This window comes from Podarcis melisellensis (assembly GCF_964234715.1).
Source record: "Podarcis melisellensis genome assembly, chromosome: 16".
Taxonomy (NCBI): Eukaryota; Metazoa; Chordata; class Lepidosauria; order Squamata; family Lacertidae; genus Podarcis; species Podarcis melisellensis.
Window position 1 is genome coordinate 3718283 of NC_138533.1, and position 16596 is coordinate 3734878.

The 16596-nt window shown below is 48.9% G+C and overlaps 2 protein-coding genes across 4 annotated transcripts in view; one reads left to right on the forward strand and one right to left on the reverse strand.

The window, feature by feature from the left end:
- Positions 1-16596, reverse strand: part of CERS2 (ceramide synthase 2) — a 161206-nt gene that overhangs the window by 106614 nt on the left and 37996 nt on the right. The window lies entirely within an intron of this gene.
- Positions 1-16596, forward strand: part of PRUNE1 (prune exopolyphosphatase 1) — a 32173-nt gene that overhangs the window by 3304 nt on the left and 12273 nt on the right. The window contains exons 2-8 of one of the 2 annotated variants that reach the window (XM_081891629.1): positions 7539-7646; positions 7938-8042; positions 9833-10038; positions 11835-12019; positions 13743-13901; positions 15646-15740; positions 15830-15988. In XM_081891629.1, the coding sequence (XP_081747755.1) occupies positions 7539-7646; positions 7938-8042; positions 9833-10038; positions 11835-12019; positions 13743-13901; positions 15646-15740; positions 15830-15988 (1017 nt within the window). The remainder of the gene's footprint in view (positions 1-7538; positions 7647-7937; positions 8043-9832; positions 10039-11834; positions 12020-13742; positions 13902-15645; positions 15741-15829; positions 15989-16596) is intronic. The other variant, XM_081891630.1, reaches the window with a different exon arrangement.

Here is a 16596-nt window from a genome sequence, read left to right on the forward strand (position 1 = left end):
TAACCTTGTGTTGCCTGTGATTGTTTAGAGTTTCATTTGGACCACAGTAGCGAGGCCGAGAGCGGGGTCTTGTTATGTGGGCAACCTAGGACTTCCAGACCCGCTGCCCAAGCTTGTGCCCAGGGAAGGTCGCTTCAGTGCTGCTAATGCACCGGTTTGACTTTGCACCCCCAGAGGTGCACTCCATTGTCTCTCGAGACAGACGGGTGCCAACAACAAGAAGTCCACCCAAAGAGGATGGCCCTTTGCTAAGAACAGTTCCAGTTACTTTCCGCGTCTGCAAAGGGAGTTTGCTGTTGAGACGAAGAGCGGTTCTTTGCCCAAGGGTAAGGTGAGGCTCTGACCACGTGCTCTTCACCGCGTTCTTCAAAGCGACGATTCGGTTCCGGAGAGGATTGGACCGGCCTGCGGTGGCTTTCAGAAAGCCGACAGATGTTCTAGGATTCTCCGCCATGAAGCAGCCTAGTAATTGGGAGAAGGGGTTAGAAAAGGAAAACAAGAAAAAGTTGTTGCGCTGAGGGTTGTTGTTGTTTAAAGGGTCCAAAAAAACACACAAAAAAACGGGTGTTTTGTAAGTGTTTATAAAACTTGTTTTTCTGGAACGAACAATGAGAGGATTGTTTAAGGAGGCCCCAATCTGGTGCCCTCCAGATGTGCTGGGGTTGGAGTCACGCAACATCTGGAGGGCACCAAGTTGCTGAAATCCGGTTTGAGGACAAATAAAATTTGTTTGAGGTTTAATTAAGCCTGCTCGTCAGACAGGGATTAGACAAATTGGTGGGGGGGGGATCAGTCCATTGGTGGCTTTGTCTCTGGCCACCTTACAACCTTCCCCACCCCTTAAGCATATGTGGAACCTCAGGCCAAGCAGATGAATGCGGCCCCCAAGCCTCTCTGTCCGGCCCTCAGGACTCTCCTCAAGCCACACCCCCTCACCAGCCCTGCTCCAACCCTCCCTTGAGTGTTTCTGCCTGGCTGGAATGTGTCCTTGAACTCTGCTCATGCCTCTTGCTTGCCAGATGTAGTTCTGCGTGCAAGTAGAAACTTCTTGACTTGTTTCTGGAAGGCAGCCAAATGTACAGAAGAGTCATGTGCATTGCTGTACTCTCTTTTTCCTGGTCCCCAGAAGGTTCCCAGTGAGAGGATGCGGCCCTCAGCCTGAAAAAGGACTGCCTGCCCTGATATACGGGAAGGCGGTACAGTATCTAAAATTGATCCCGTTAGATGGAACTTCCAGCTTCAAAGGCAGTCTATCATTAATTACTGGATGCCCAAGACAAATGGCAGGATCCGCCATGTCCTGCTGGTGAGCCAGGAAGCTCAACCGGGTCAGCCCTCGGTCTGAACCACCACTGGGGATTCTTCTTACATTCACAGGCTCATGAAAGTTCAGACCTGGAAGCATCTTTCCAAGAAGGAAATCAAAGAAGAAAAAATCCTAGGCAGCTGAATCCATTTTTTTTTAAAAAAGATGCTCTATGGGGGGGGGGGGAGAATGAGAGTGTTTCTGAGCACATGCAAAGTGCCTTGCCAAACCTGTCATATAACCACAGTACCTGGGGTTGGGACATTGCCTCGAGCTCATGTTCGGGATGAAATCTAGGGTGAGCGGCACCTCTGTTTCCTTTTGACAATCACTGTTTTATTTGCAGTTGCTAAAAAATGCTTTATTCCTCCCCTCCTCCCTTTGTTGGTTTGTGTAAGAAAAAAGCCATCTGCGCTGGGCGCATTGTCAAAGCGTGGCAACTGAGTGCTTACAATCTCCTCTTCTGTACGGTTGATTGTGTGTATCTTCCTTTTTTCCCATTTTTAAAACATGAATCATTCTTCTCTCGTGATTGCTGAATGCAGTCACAGCACCCCAACCGGCCTTTGGCAGTCAGCAGAGCCCCAGAGGCTAGGCCAGCAAAGCGTAGAGCAGGCATAGGCCCTCCAGATGTTTTGGGACTACAACTCCCATCATCCCTGACCACTGGCCCTGTTCGCTAGGAGTGATGGGAGTTGTAGTCCCAAAATATCTGGAGGGCCGAGTTTGCCTATGCCTGGCGTGGAGAAAAAAGTAACCAAGGGTGTGTACGCATCATAAAGCCCATTTGAAGGCCATGACTTCTCCCAAAGAATCATGGGAAGTGTAGTTTGGAAAGGGATGGCCATCAGTGACTATGATCCCAGTTGCTGGGAACCCCAAGGAAGGGAGAGTTGCTCTTGCGCTAGAATCCTGTTTGCTGGTTCCCAACAGGCACCTGGTTGGCTTCTGTGAGAACAGGATGCTGGCCTGATCAGCAGCCTCTTCTTATGCTCTTAAGTTGGTGGTTATTATTACTGCCTCCTGTGGCAGGGAGTTCCATAGTTTCACTGCGCTGCGTGAAGAAATTCTCCCTTTTTATCTGTCCGGAATCTTCTACCGTTCAGTTTCTTTGGGTGTTTTGAGAGAGGGAGAAGAACATCTTTCCACGTTCTGCATAAATTCGCAAAGCTTCTACCGTGTCACCTGTAATAAATGTAAATCTGCCCTTATTCCCTTATGGGGGACACAAGAGCCCTTACAGAGTCCTTTGCAGGTTCTCCATCGGTTGGAGAAAAGAACAGAGGCCAACCAGAGAATATTGAGAAGCAAAGCAGCTCGTAAGTCTGATCTTTATTGAACTGTTGCAACAGGGTGCCCCCTTCACACGCAGGAAAGGAGAAGGACCCCGAACCAAGGTGTGCCCGCCCTTATATAGATATTTTAAATTGCCAGCCCTGGAGCCCAAGACCACCCCAGAAGCATCATACATACATCACAGAAGGGGTGTAGCTCAAGACCACCCCCCAGATACATCATACCTACATCACAGAAAAGGCGGTCTACAACAGAAATCTGAGTTCGTTGTTTACCTCCTGTCTGGCAGGTTACCTGTTAATGCTTACTTGATTGGATACCCTGGGGAGCCTGGCCAGTCTTTTGTAATGATAAATGCTTAGTTCCTGAGACAGGTTACCCTATTCATACACAGACATACCCTTCAGACAGGATTTGTGAAGGAAAAGACAATGGGTGGAGACTTTTCCATTTTCCTTCGACCTTGCAGAGAAATCACTTGGTCAGTTTGGGAACCAAAATGGCTTCATGGCTGTTTTCCTGTGCTGCTTCAGACATGTGGTATATATATTTATGTATGTGTTTGCTTGGTACATTTATGAACATTTATTATATATATATAAGACCTTAAATTTTTTATTTCATGCCTCTCTGTCGCCTTTTCTCTAAGCGGAAAAGTCCTCCCTTTGCACTCTCTCTTAATCTTGAGCAAACGCTGTCCAGCTTTGCTGAGGCAGAGCTTTCTCGCTTCGCCACCAGGATCTGTCCAAACCCACAGATAGGGTGATAAATCACCTCGTGTCCTGAATCAGCAGATTTCCTGCCTCATCAGCAGATATCTGATTGCCACTGTTTGCAGTGCACCCTCGTTTTATATAAATTCAATAAATAATAATAATAATTTTCAGATCTGTCTCCCTTAGCCCGACAAACTTTAATAGAGGGAGTTTGTGTCTGTGGAAATTTCCTTCCTTTTCTTTAGTTGGAGAGGTTGCTTTTAATGGGAAAATATGTCTATGGTTGATTTTAGTTTCTCTCAAGTTTTTCGTTTTTTTCCAATCTTAAGCTCAGGTCTCCACATTTCTATGTCAGTTTGCAATTAAAAAAATAAACCTTCAGAAAAAATTATCCAGTGCTTCAGTAATAATAAATGGTTTTGCCTAAGAGACACATTTTTGCCGTCATGCCTTAGACACACGTTTTTGCAAAGCCGTGTTCCCGTTTCTCGAACTTGGGTCCCCAGCTGTTGCTGGACTACAGCTCCCATTATCCCTAGATAGCAGGACCAGCGGTCAGGGATGATGGGGGGTGTAGTCCAACGACAGCTGGGGACCCATGTTCGAGAAACACCATGGAACAGGCATCCAAAACACACTCACAAATTAGAACGGGCATCTAGAACGAGCTGCTTAGCTCCAAATCCCTGCATTTATCTCACTGATACACATTCTTTGGGTGCATTTCTGTGAACATGACTAGGCCGAAGCACTGCATTGCAAAACCCAGAGAGCTGTTGCTACTATTTTTAATCCTGTTAGTGGTTTGGGAGTGTTATTAAATCACCAGGACTACCCAAGTGATCTTTCCACGCTTCCTTTTTTCTTCTTCTCGTGGTGGGGGCGAAGGAAACATTACAGACAAGAGACACTAGGTATCTGAACCCATCATCCGCCACAACGGCTGCACCCCAGCGTTCGAAATTGACCAGGCGCCTTTTGCTACTGACGCCGGTCCAAATGCGACTACAGTCATACCTCGGGTTACAGCTGCTTCAGCTTGCGTTTTTTTGGGTTGCGGACCGCCGATACCCAGAAGTACCGGAACGGGTTACTTCCAAGTTTTGGCGGTCGCACATGCGCAGAAGCGCTAAATTGCGCTTTGCGTATGCACAGAAGCGCCGAATCGCAACCCGCGTGTGAGCAGACGTGGCTTGCGAATGCTGCAGGTTGCGAACGTGCATCCCTCACGGATCACGTTTGCAACCCGAGCGTCCACTGTAGGTGGAGATTTCTGGGCGCTAGGTTGGCAACTGCAGTTTAAAAACCTCTGCCTTAGTCCATTGTGCGCCTAGCTTCTATATCTAAGTTTCTAACCCAGTTGCACCAAGATCTGAGGTGGCTGTGCCTCTGAATTCAAGGTGCGAGACGTGGGGAAAGAGAGGGCTGTGTTCCTTGCACCCTTCCTTCAGGCTTTTTGGAGGCATCCGATTGGCCGTGGTGAGAAATAAGATGCTGAACTTGTTGTTGTTGTTGTTTAGTTGTTTAGTCGTGTCCGCCTCTTCGTGACCCCCTGGACCAGAGCACGCCAAGCACTCCTGTCTTCCACTGCCTCCCGCAGTTTGGTCAAACTCATGCTGGTAGCTTCGAGAACACTGTCCCACCATCTCGTCCCCTTCTCCTTGGGCCCTCCATCTTTCCCAACATCAGGGTCTTTTCCAGGGAGTCTTCTCTTCTCATGAGGTGGCCAAAGTCTTGGAGCCTCAGCTTCAGGATCTGTCCTTCCAGGGAGCACTCAGGGCTGATTTCCTTCAGAATGGATCGGTTTGATCTTCTTGCAGTCCATGGGACTCTCAAGAGTCTCCTCCAGCACCAGAATTCAAAAGCATCAATTCTTCGGCGATCAGCCTTTATGGTCCAGCTATCACTTCCATACATCACTAGAGTGGTATCTTGGGTTAAGTACGGTACTTAATTCGTTCTGGAGGTCTGTTCGTAGCCTGAAACTGTTCTTAACCTGAAGCACCACTTTAGCTAATGGGGCCTCCTGCTGCCGCTGTACCACCAGAGCACGATTTCTGTTCTCATCCTGAAGCAAAGTTCTTAACCCGAGGTAATATTTCTGGGTTAGCGGAGTCTGTAACCTGAAGCGTATGTAACCTGAAGCATATGTAACCCGAGGTACCACTGTACTGGGAAAACCATAGCTTTAACAATACAGACCTTTGTCAGCAAGGTGATGTCTCTACATCAGCCTATATGGGCTGTGATAACACTGGACTAATGTGCTTTGAGAGAGAGATCTTCTTCTAAAAGGGCACCCGTTTCTCCAAGGCCCTCGAGCAATGTTCTACACAAAGTGCTGACGCCTATCTCTCCTGTTTGATTTCTTTTTTTAAAAACCACTCTCTCTCCCTCCTCGATTTTAATTTCCCTTTTTGCATCTCAACCATCTGCGGCTGTTTTCTCTGCCTCCACCCTTGCCACAGCCGCAGCTTTCAAGGCTGCTCCGGGGAGGAAACCAGTTTACCTTGGGCCGGCTTATCTCTTGGAGTGCTTTAGCAAATGGGCCGTGGCGTTTCGCAGTAGCCGGGAAACGGCGCCTGGTGCCTCTTAGGTTGTGCGGAGTAGAGAAACCTTTCAAGGTCTCCCCAGCGGCCAGGAAAATGGGCTTAACCCCCCGGGAAAGCTTCTGCAAAGTGCTTGCCAGCTTCTCAACAGCTTCTCACCCCAAATGCACCTCACAGCGGCCTTGTGTGTATTTGTGGTCGCACCTTGCAATTGGATCCGAATCTTATATTCGGAGAGGTACATGGTATAGGCCTCCATTGCGGTACAGTCTCCTCGGAAGATAAAGAAAGCAAATTGCCTCATTTACTTTTATTATTTATTGCACTGATATTCCACCTTTTCCTCCAGGGATTTATCAGCTACTTTAAAATGAGGCTGCATTTTAAATTGCATTTCAACCTGTATTTTAAGTTGTCCTCCCTCCCTTATCTTTCCCCCTTATTATGTTTTTACTGTGATTTTATTGGTGTCAACCGCCCTGAGCCCAGCTTTGGCCGGGGAGGGCGAGGTATAAATAAAATTTATTATTATTTATAATTATTAAGGAGCTCAAGGTGGCTGACGTGGCTCTCCCTCTCCTCACTGAACCCCACAACAACTGTGAAGTGGGTTAGGCTGAGAGGGATAGTACCATATTTTTTGCTCTATAAGACGAACCAGACCACAAGACGCACCTAGTTTTTGGAGGAGGAAAACAAGAAAAAATATATTCTGAATCTCAGAAGCCAGCAAGAGGGATCGCTGCACAGTGAAAGCAGCAATCCCTCTTGCTGTTCTGGCTTCTGGGATAGCTGCGCAGCCTGCATTCGCTCCATAAGACGCACACACATTTCCACTTACTTTTTAGGAGGGGAAAAAGTGAGACTTATAGAGCAAAAAAAACAGTAATTGGCTCACATCTGGCTTCATGGCTGAGTGGGGGGATTGGAACCCTAGTCTCCCAGGTCCTAGTCTGACACGCTGACCCCTACACTACACAGATGAACTTCCTTTCAGTTTGTTCCCCTTTCCCCGCCTTAACTTAAGAGTGTAAGGTGCTTCGTGGCAGAGACTGGTTTGTGTCGGTGGTATTCCCATCTCTTATTTTAGACTCCGCTCTTCAGCAGGAAAGCGTCCCAGAGCAGTGAGCAAGACAGCGACCGCCTTCAGATTGGACCATCTTAAAAGGCGTAACATGACAGGAAAACAAGGATGTGAAAGGAGGAGGAAAACACAAAGACTCGGGCACTGGGGTGCCGGTAGCAACCGCAATGCACAAATGTAGATCTTTGTAAATAATAAACGATAAATAATGCTTGCGCAATTGGCAAAAGGTTTTGCGTTCGTAATAGTGGGGTGTCTGTGTCAGAATTGTGACCCTTTTACAAATTATCGGTGGGGACAGGAAGGGAAGGAATATGCTTAGGCAGAGAGAGAGAGAGAGAGACTAAGGCAAAAGTATCCTGGGAACTGTAGCGCACTCCTCACAAAGGTGCTGCGCCCACGAATCTTACCAAACTACAGTTCCCAGGATTCTTTCGAGAGCTGTGTGTTTTCAATGCCTGGTGTGTATGCGGCCTTAACCCCTGAGTTTTCACAACCGAGTGGGAGATTTTAACCCTGCCCTCGCTAGCAGGAGATCGACCCTTGACTTAGCACCCAGCACTGAAAGGCTACAACTTTCGTTGTAGGTCCTCAAGAACACCCCCCTTTGCCCCCGAATCCACAGGCGCTCTCGTCCTCCAGAAAGCACCTTCCTTCTGAGGAGCAGGCCTGTGGCTACACGGGCTTCTCTGGGCGTAAGTACAGCGCTGGCTAGCAAATGGTAAACCCAGGCCTCTCGTTCCTGGGCTCGATCCACAAGGCACCAGTTTGTCTCCATTTGCAAAACATGCAGACGTAGGAAGCAGCCTTGAGTTGGACTCTTCTTCCATCTAGCTCAGGCTTGTCTGCACAGACTGGCAGCATCTCTCCAGGGTTTCAGGCAGGAGTCTCTCCCAGCACTACCTGGGAATGGATCTTCTCCTGGGAAAGCCATCGCTTAACTTTTGTGTTTCCTCTCCAATTTCTTCTTTGTTTTTATTTGGTAGGATCACGTCCGGAGGAACCAGGAGGTCCACGTGGTGATGGGGAACGAGGCCTGCGACCTGGACTCCATGGTGTCCGCTTTGGCCCTCGCTTACTTCTTTGCAAAGGTCGGTCTTCCGCTTCCACCCTTTGGAGCAATTTCCCTTTGCCCCTTTGAAGAGCCCTCTTTGCTGCCTTTCCACGGTTGGTTTGTTCTGCGTTTGCCTATGAGACTGGCGGGGGAATGATGAAGTCATCACCATGTGGCGGCTCTGGGCTCAGACTGCTCTGAAATGGATTTGGTGTGGATTGTGTAAGAAAAAGGGACATTGCCCCTGAGCCGCTCAACATTTTCTTTCTTCCTTTTTAAAATTTTTTTTTTTTAAAAAAATCATTTTATTGAACATGTAACAAGACAAACAGAGTATTCCAGCAATTCAACAAAAGGAAAAGTAAATACAGTGGTACGCGGGTTACAGACCCTTCAGGTCACAGACGCTACAGGTTACAGATTCTGCTAACCCAGAAATTTTACCTTGGGTTAAGAACTTTGCTTCAGGATGAGAACAGAAATTGCACGGCAGCAGCTGAGGAGATTTCACCCCTCCCATACCCAAGAATCTCCTGACCATCTCCTGAGGTCTTTGCTGACTCTACAGAGAGGAGGAGCAATGTATTGCTCTCTACTTAATTGGTCATGTGAGTGAATCTCAATGTGTGAGAGAGAGTCAGTCAGTGAGCCGGAGAGAGAGTGCAAGAGATATTATTTAGAGATATTTAGAGACTCTGCAGGCACTCAGAGTATAGCATTGATTTATGCTGAATCTTTAGCTCTGTATATAGTTTGTATAATAGCTGTAGTTATAGAATAAAGGAGGATATTTTACAGAGCTGCTCTCCGAGTGGTTTATACTCTGCCAGACTCTGCAAAACGCTGCTGCGCAACGACTGCATTACAGAGAAAGTAAATCCGGTGCTCTCAGCTCCAAGCTGTGAGTCCGCAGCACTGTCACCTGCTCCTGTGTCAAAGGAGGACTCTGGCAGTGCTACCCAGCTCGCCTAGCCCAGTCGGGGCTGTAGTGCATGAGTCCAGTTGGTACACTGGCTCAAGGGCGATGCTGACATCAGCGCGGTGGCAGCGGGAGGCCTCATTAGCTAAAGTGGTGCTTCAGGTTAAGAACAGTTTCAGGTTAAGAACGGACCTCCAGAACGAATTAAGTACTTAACCCGAGGTACCACCGTAACACAATTGAGTATGGTCAGGTATAAGGGAGAAGACAAAAGATATAAATACAGTGGTACCTCAGGTTACAGATGCTTCAGGTTACAGACTCTGCTAACCCAGAAATAGTACCTCAGGTTAAGAACTTTGCTTCAGAATGAGAATAGAAATTGGACGGTGGCAGTGTGGCGGCAGCGAGAGGCCCCATTAGCTAAAGTGGCGCCTCAGGTTAAGACCAGTTTCAGGTTAAGAACGAACCTCCAGAACGAATTAAGTTCTTAACCCGAGGTACCAGTGTGTGTGTGTGTGTGTGTGTGTAAATTACATGATCTGTTTATGCCTGATCTTGGAATATTTCTTCATCGCCTCTTTTGCACAGGTTCTTCGTAATACTTTTCTTTATACCTTTTCGTCTCCTTGCTTTATACCCCAACACTTCCTGATCTATGATCTATGTACCTTTGTGACTGATGCCGGGCTTTGCCCATGCAGTTTCGGGCCTGTTTTTATATCCTTAAGGACTAGAAACCTGCTTGTTTCCCTCTCACAAAATGAGTGTTTGAGGGCGTCCAATTCCACAGTTGCTCGGAGACATCTGCAAGGCTCTTATTGGTACTCAATGACTGGGTAGCGTGAGCAACTTTATCCATGTAACAGAGACCTGGATTTTAATGTACCTTTCGTTTTGCCCCGCAGACCGCCCCGGACTCCAAGGCAGCCTTCATCCCGGTCCTGAACATCCCCCGCTCAGAATTCCCTCTGCGCACAGAGAGCACCTTCCTCCTCAAAAAGCAGCGCATCACGGAGAATTCGCTCGTCTTCCGGGACGAGATTGACCTTGCCACCCTACACCAGGCAGGCCTTCTTTCGCTGACACTGGTTGACCACCACATCCTGCCTAGGTCAGTGGAGAGGGTTGTTGTTGTTGTTTAGTCATTTAGTCGTGTCCGACTCTTCGTGACCCCCTGGACCAGAGCACGCCAGGCCCTCCTGTCTTCCACTGCCTCCCGCAGTTTGGTCAGACTCATGTTGGTCTCTTCCAGAACACTGTCCCACCACCTCATCCTCAGTCGTCTCCTTGTGCCCTTGTGTCTCTGCTTTTTAAGATGCTGTCTAAGTAGGGGGGATGTAGGGGACCCAAAGGACTTGGATGTGAGAGGAGAGGGGTGGACTACATGGAACTGGCTGAGATGACTGGCAGAATCCGAGACCAAGGAGAAGAGTCGGTGGAAGAAGAGTGGAAGAAATTTGAAGTTTATTTACAGAAATATTGTAAAATTAAGGAATGTTAGAAAGATGCTGGAATTAAACTATGTGGTTTTAGCAGAAAAGATATAAAGGATTAAGTAAAAATGATTTGATGAAAGAAGAGAAATTAAATTACAGTATATTAAGATTATGATTAATATAAAAATAAAGCTGGAAGGGATTTGCTGAAATATCTAACTGAACTAGAATACAAAAATGGGAGGTGTGAGGAGGTCAAGGAAGTAAGTGAATGAAAGTAAGTAAAGGGTTTTTATGTACTGTTTTTTATGTATTGTTTTTGTATTTTTCTATTGTATTGTCTGTTTTCTACTTATATTTCTTCTTCATTTGTTTTTTCTTTTTTTCTGTAACCTTAAAAAAAAAATCTTAATTAAAATTTATTTAAAAAAAAAAGAGAGAGGAGAGGAGAGTCTTTTGAGCTATGTATTGTCAGCCTTTTTTTAGGCCCCCATGGGTGCATTAGCATTTTTGAACAGCACCCCAATTTTGTCGCTTCTCCATCCCCTTTCCCCAGACCAACACCTCACAAGAGACGGGAAAAGAAAGGGCGTTTGCACACGAACACACACATCACTTTTCCAAGGGATCTGGGTAAAATCTGGAGCCGGTGGAATTAATTGGATGCCTTGAAAAGCACATAGAGCTGAAGGAGGAATTGAGAAAGAGCGTCACTCTTCAAACTTCCTCCTTCAGCAGTGTGTGATTTTGGTGGCCAATGGGGCGGTGACGGAGCTCAGAGGCTTTGGGGGTACCAGGGAAACCCCACGCCTGTCCCCCAGCCCCTATGCTTAAAGGTAAAGGGACGCCTGACCATTAGGTTCAGTCGCGGATGACTCTGGGGTTGCGGCGCTCATCTCGCTTTATTGGCCGAGGGAGCCGGCGTTCAGCTTCTGGGTCATGTGGCCAGCAGGACTAAGCCGCTTCTGGAGAACCAGAGCAGCACACGGAAACACCGTTTCCCTTCCCGCCAGAGCGGTACCTATTTATCTACTTGCACTGGTGTGCTTTCAAACTGCTAGGTTGGCAGGAGCAGGGACTGAGCAACAGGAGCTCACCCCGTCGCAGGGATTTGAACCGCTGACCTTCTGATCGGCAAGCCCTAGGCTCTGTGGTTTAGACCACAGCACCACCCGCGCCTAGAACAACTGAATTGGCCAACAGACCCACATAATGATGGTTTGGGGATAGATGCAGTTGCAGCACATGGACAATAGGGGAGCTTGGGCCTGGCCCCTCCCTCAGCAAACACTTCCCCCTACTGGCCGTGTGGTGCACCTGCAAGCGAGCCTGGTGGCGCCCCAGCTGTGACTCAAGCGGTGAGCCACGTTCTCAGAACGGGATGCGCAGCGAGCGAAGCTGAAATGTCTTCCAGCATCTGCTCATGCTTCGGTGCATATATTGACACTGCTACGTCTCACCTGTTTTGCAGTGGGGATGCGGCGCTGGAGGAGGCGGTTGTTGAGGTGATTGACCACCGGCCCTTGGAGCGGGAGCGGGGCCCTCCCTGCAGAGTCACGGCAGAGCCGGTGGGTTCGTGCGCCACGCTGGTGACGGAGAGGATCCTGCAGAGCCCGGCGCAGGTTTTGGACAGGCAGACAGCAGCTCTCTTGCACGGTGAGGACTAGCGGCTTGCAGCGACATGAGGGGAAGTGGTTGCTTGCTAAAAAAACAACAACCCGCGGGCAAATGCTGGCAGGTGGGGAATCCGTAGCCCTGCAGAGCAGTGGTGGGCAACATGAAACCCTCTAGATTTTTTGGGCTCCCTCCATCAAAGAGTATTAGATAAATTCATGGCAGAGAAGGCTGACAGTGGATTCTAGCCAAGATGGCTTCGCTCTGCCTCTATGGTCTGCTTCTGAATACCTGTTGCTGGAAACTGCAGGACGGGAGAGAGCTCAGGTCTTCCTTTCGCCGTCTGTTTGGCCGTTGGCTTGATCCGGCAGAGGTTTCTGTTCTTTTTATTATTATTTAATTTTTTTTATCAAGATAATTCAACATTTATGCATACATATTACGGATATACAAACAAACATACATTTCATGCAATCCTTAAAAATATTCCTACATACCCACATTCAATCCCGCACATACCGTATTTTCCGCTCCATAAGATGCACCTTTTTCTTCCTAAAAAGTAAGGGGAAATGTTTGTGCGTCTTATGGAGCGAATGTGTGGTCCCTGGAGCTGAATTGCCCAGGGGCAAAAAGCAGATCATGCTCTCTTTTTTTGAAAGAGGGAAGTGGGTGTTGAAACAAAGCTGCTGATCGTTTGCAATCGGGGAGTGAGATAAGGGATGCTAGAGATAAAGGAGGCTGCCTGGGAGGGGGGAGGTAAAGACAGCAAACTTGCAAAGGGGGGAAACAGGAAGACTAAAGCTGTAAGGAGAGAAATTAGAAGAAAAGGAGGAGCAAAAAAACTGTTCCAGCTAAGGAAAAGATACTACACTAAGGCAAACAAGAGGGAAAGGAGTGTTGAAAGGAAACAGCTGATCAGTGTGATCAGAAGAGAGATAAGGGACGCTAGCGGGGGGCTGCCTGGGAGGGGGGAGGTAAAGTCCCATGGATCCTCAGGATTTTTGCATTGGGTCACCCCAAGTTCACCATCAGATCACATGTCTGTGGTCACAGCATGAACCACATCCAAAATCACACATCCACTGTTTTGTTCAGAATTCCCCCCCCCTTGTTTTGCTCCTCTAAAAGCTAGGTGCGTCTTATGGTCAGGTGGATCTTATGGAGCGAAAAATACGGTACTTTCCTTTTGCAGTCCTCTTTGGTGCCCTCCTTGGGCGCTTCTGCTTTTTAATAGGGATGGGTAGGAGGTAGAACCGGGATGTGGGTGGCGCTGTGGGTTAAACCACAGAGTCTAGGACTTGCCGATCAGAAGGTCGGCGGTTCGAATCCCCGCAACGGGCTGAGCTCCCGTTGCTCGGTCCCTGCTCCTGCCAACCTAGCAGCTCGAAAGCACGTCAAAGTGCAAGTAGATAAATAGGTATCACTCTGGCAGGAAGGTAAATGGTGTTTCCATGCACTGCTCTGGTTTGCCAGAAGCGGCTTAGTCCTGCTGGCCACATGACCCAGAAGCTGTACGCCAGCTCCCTTGGCCAGTCAAGCGAGATGAGCGTCGCAACCCCAAAGTCGGTCATGACTGGACCTAATGGTCAGGGGTCCCTTTACCTTTAGGGGGTAGAAGCAAGGAGGGGAGGTTGGCCCCCCAAAGTTTGGGAACCACAGTTCTCACCCTTCTCGTCTTTCAAACCTGCAAATGTAAAAGATTCTTTCCGGATTGCACTGTCGTGTGTCGCCTCTAGATCCTGGTTCTTCCTTGACTCTGCAGGTACAATCGTTCTGGACTGTGTCAACATGTCCCCTGAAGCCGGCAAAGTGACCCCGAAGGACACCCATTACGCTTCCCTTTTGGAGTCGAAGTTCCCCGATCTGCCCTCCAGAAGCACCATCTTTGAAGCCCTGCAAAGGGCCAAGTTTGATGTCTCAGGTATGAGCCGTCCTCCGTCCCCCTTAGTCTTGCCTCGTAAAGGATATTGCAGAGCCGGAACGGTTGAGAAAAGGGCAGCCAAAACTATTGGAGGCAGGGCGAGCGGGACAACTCCCCTATAAGAAAAGGTAAAATACACACTTGGGGCTATTTTTAATTTAGAGGAAAGGCAAGTAAGGAGGGACAGGGGAAGAGGTGAATAAGCTGATGCATCGTGCTGGGAGCATGGATGGGGGGGAAAGGGTTTCTCTTTTTCTCTTGTAAAAGTAAAACTTGAAGCTGAATATTGGGTGATTGAAGGCAAGCGAAAGAAAGCCCTTCTTTGTGCCAGAGCAGAGTTAAACTCTGGAACTCCCTCCCACTGCTGGAGGCAAGGTGCTTCTGAATACAGTGGTACCTCTGGATGCGAATGGGATCCGTTCCGGAGCCCCGTTCGCATCCTGAAGCGAACGCAACCCACGTCCGCGCATCTGCGGGTCATGATTCGCCGCTTCCGCGCATGCGTGTGACATCATTTTGAGCGCATGCGCGAGCGGCAAAACCCGGAAGAAATGCACCCTGTTACTTCTGGGTTGCCGTGGAGAGCAACCCGAAAATATTCATCCCAAAGCTACTTAAACCCAAGGTATGACTGTACAGTGGTACCTCTGGTTGCGAACGGGATCCGTTTTGGAGGCCCGTTCGCAACATGAAAAGAGCGCAACCTGCAGCGGCACGTCTGCACACGCGCGGGTTGAGATTCGCCGCTTCTGCGCATGCGTGTGACATCATTTTGCACTTCTGCGCATGCGCGAGCGGCGAAACTCAGAAGTAACCCTTTCCGGTACTTCCGGGTTGCTAGCGGAAGTATCATGAAAGAATGTAACATGAAGCGGACGTAACATGAGGTATGACTGTACCATTTCTTAGGAATCACAGGCGGGGCGAGTGCTTTCGAACTCAGGTCCCGCCTAGGGGCTTCCCATCAAGGCATCCAGCTGGCCCCGGCGAGAACGGGATGCTGGATTAAGTGGGCCATTCACCTGGTCCAGATAGAGAGCTCGTCTGATGGAACCTGCAGGTTCTTGGGGCATCTTTGGCCATTGTGGGAACGGTATGCTGAACTACCATATTTTTCGCTCTATAGGGCGCACTTTTTCCCCTCCAAAAATGAAGGGGAAATGTGTGTGCATCCTATGGAGCGAATGCAGGCTCCTTGGCTTCAGCGAAAGCAACGCGAAGCCTCCAAAGCGCAGAGGGAGCGCTCCCTCCACGCTCCAGAGGCTACGCGTTGCTTTCGCTGAAGCCTGGAGAGCAAGAGGGGTAAGTGCGCACTGACTCTCCTGGCTTCAGTGAAAGGAACCCGAAGCCTTCAGAGCACAGTGCAAGTTCCCGCTGCACTCCGAAGGCTTCAGGTGGCTATCCCTGAAGCCTTAAGGGCGCAGTGGGAACTCGCGCTGTGCTCCAAAGGCTTCGGGTTCCTTTTTCCGAAGCCAGGAGAGCAAGACTCTCCTGGCTTCAGCAGAGAGGGAGAGCTGCACAGCGCCCCTTCAGCCAAGCGGGAGGAGAAATGGAAGGGGCTCCGTTTCTCCTGCTGCTTCGCTGGAGGGGCACTGAGCAGAGAGGGGGAGAATTTTTTCCCCTTGTTCTCCCCCTCTAAAACAAGGTGCGTCCTATGGTTGGGTGTGTCCTATAGAGCGAAAAATACGGTAGATGGGCTGCTGGCCTGATCTAGGAAAGCTCTTCTTATGTTTTTATGACCCAGGACTCACCACAGACCAGATGCTGAGGAAGGACCTCAAGGCCCTCTCTGGGGAAAATGCTGTCATTGCGCTCAGCGCCATATACATGAATCTACAGGTGAGCACTGGAAGGGGCCAGAAACCATTTCAGGTGTGCCTGTGTTGCCTTCCTCCTCGTCTCTTCTCACAATCCTCCTCTCCACTCAGGCCTTCCTGTGCCATCCCGGTTTGGAGCAGGAGCTTTCCGCCTTCTGCCGACAGAGGAACTACGACGCCTTGCTTGCCATGACCATCTCCTTCAATGAGCAAAACGTGCCTTTCAGGCAGCTCGCCGTGTACAGCCAGAACCCGGAACTCCAGGCAGCGGTGAGTTCGAATGGCGCCCAGTCGGGATGAGAGAAAGAATAGCGAGTCCTTCCCTAGAAAACACAACAGATTGCTGCAAGGGGCCTTGTGGTTGATTTCCAGGATATTGGACCCACAAAGCATTGGTTAGAAATAGCCCCCACCCTTTTCTCAGTGATAGGCTGGTCACGTTTATTTCTGAACTCCTGCGCCTTTAAACTAGGGGTGTTTAAAGAGGGAGAGATTTCCATCCCTTCCGGCATTAGTTGCAATCGCCGCAGTTTCCATTCTGCTGCAGTCCGGCTTCCGCTAAAACCTATCTGTTTTGGCCAAGACTAATATACCGTATTTTTCACTCCATAAGACGCACCTGACCATAAGACGTACCTAGTTTTTAGAGGAGGAAAACAAGAAAAATAATATTCTGAACGAAACGGTGGATGTATGATTTTTGTGGTTCACGCTGTGGCCACAGACATGTGATTTGACGATGAGTTTCGGGTAGCCCAATGCAAAAATCCTGAGGATCCATGTGGATCCGTGCTTTGTAACCATGTTTTCATGCCGTTGTGGCCCCACACAACAGTAGATGTGTGATTTTTTTGGTGCAGGCTGTAGCCATGGACATT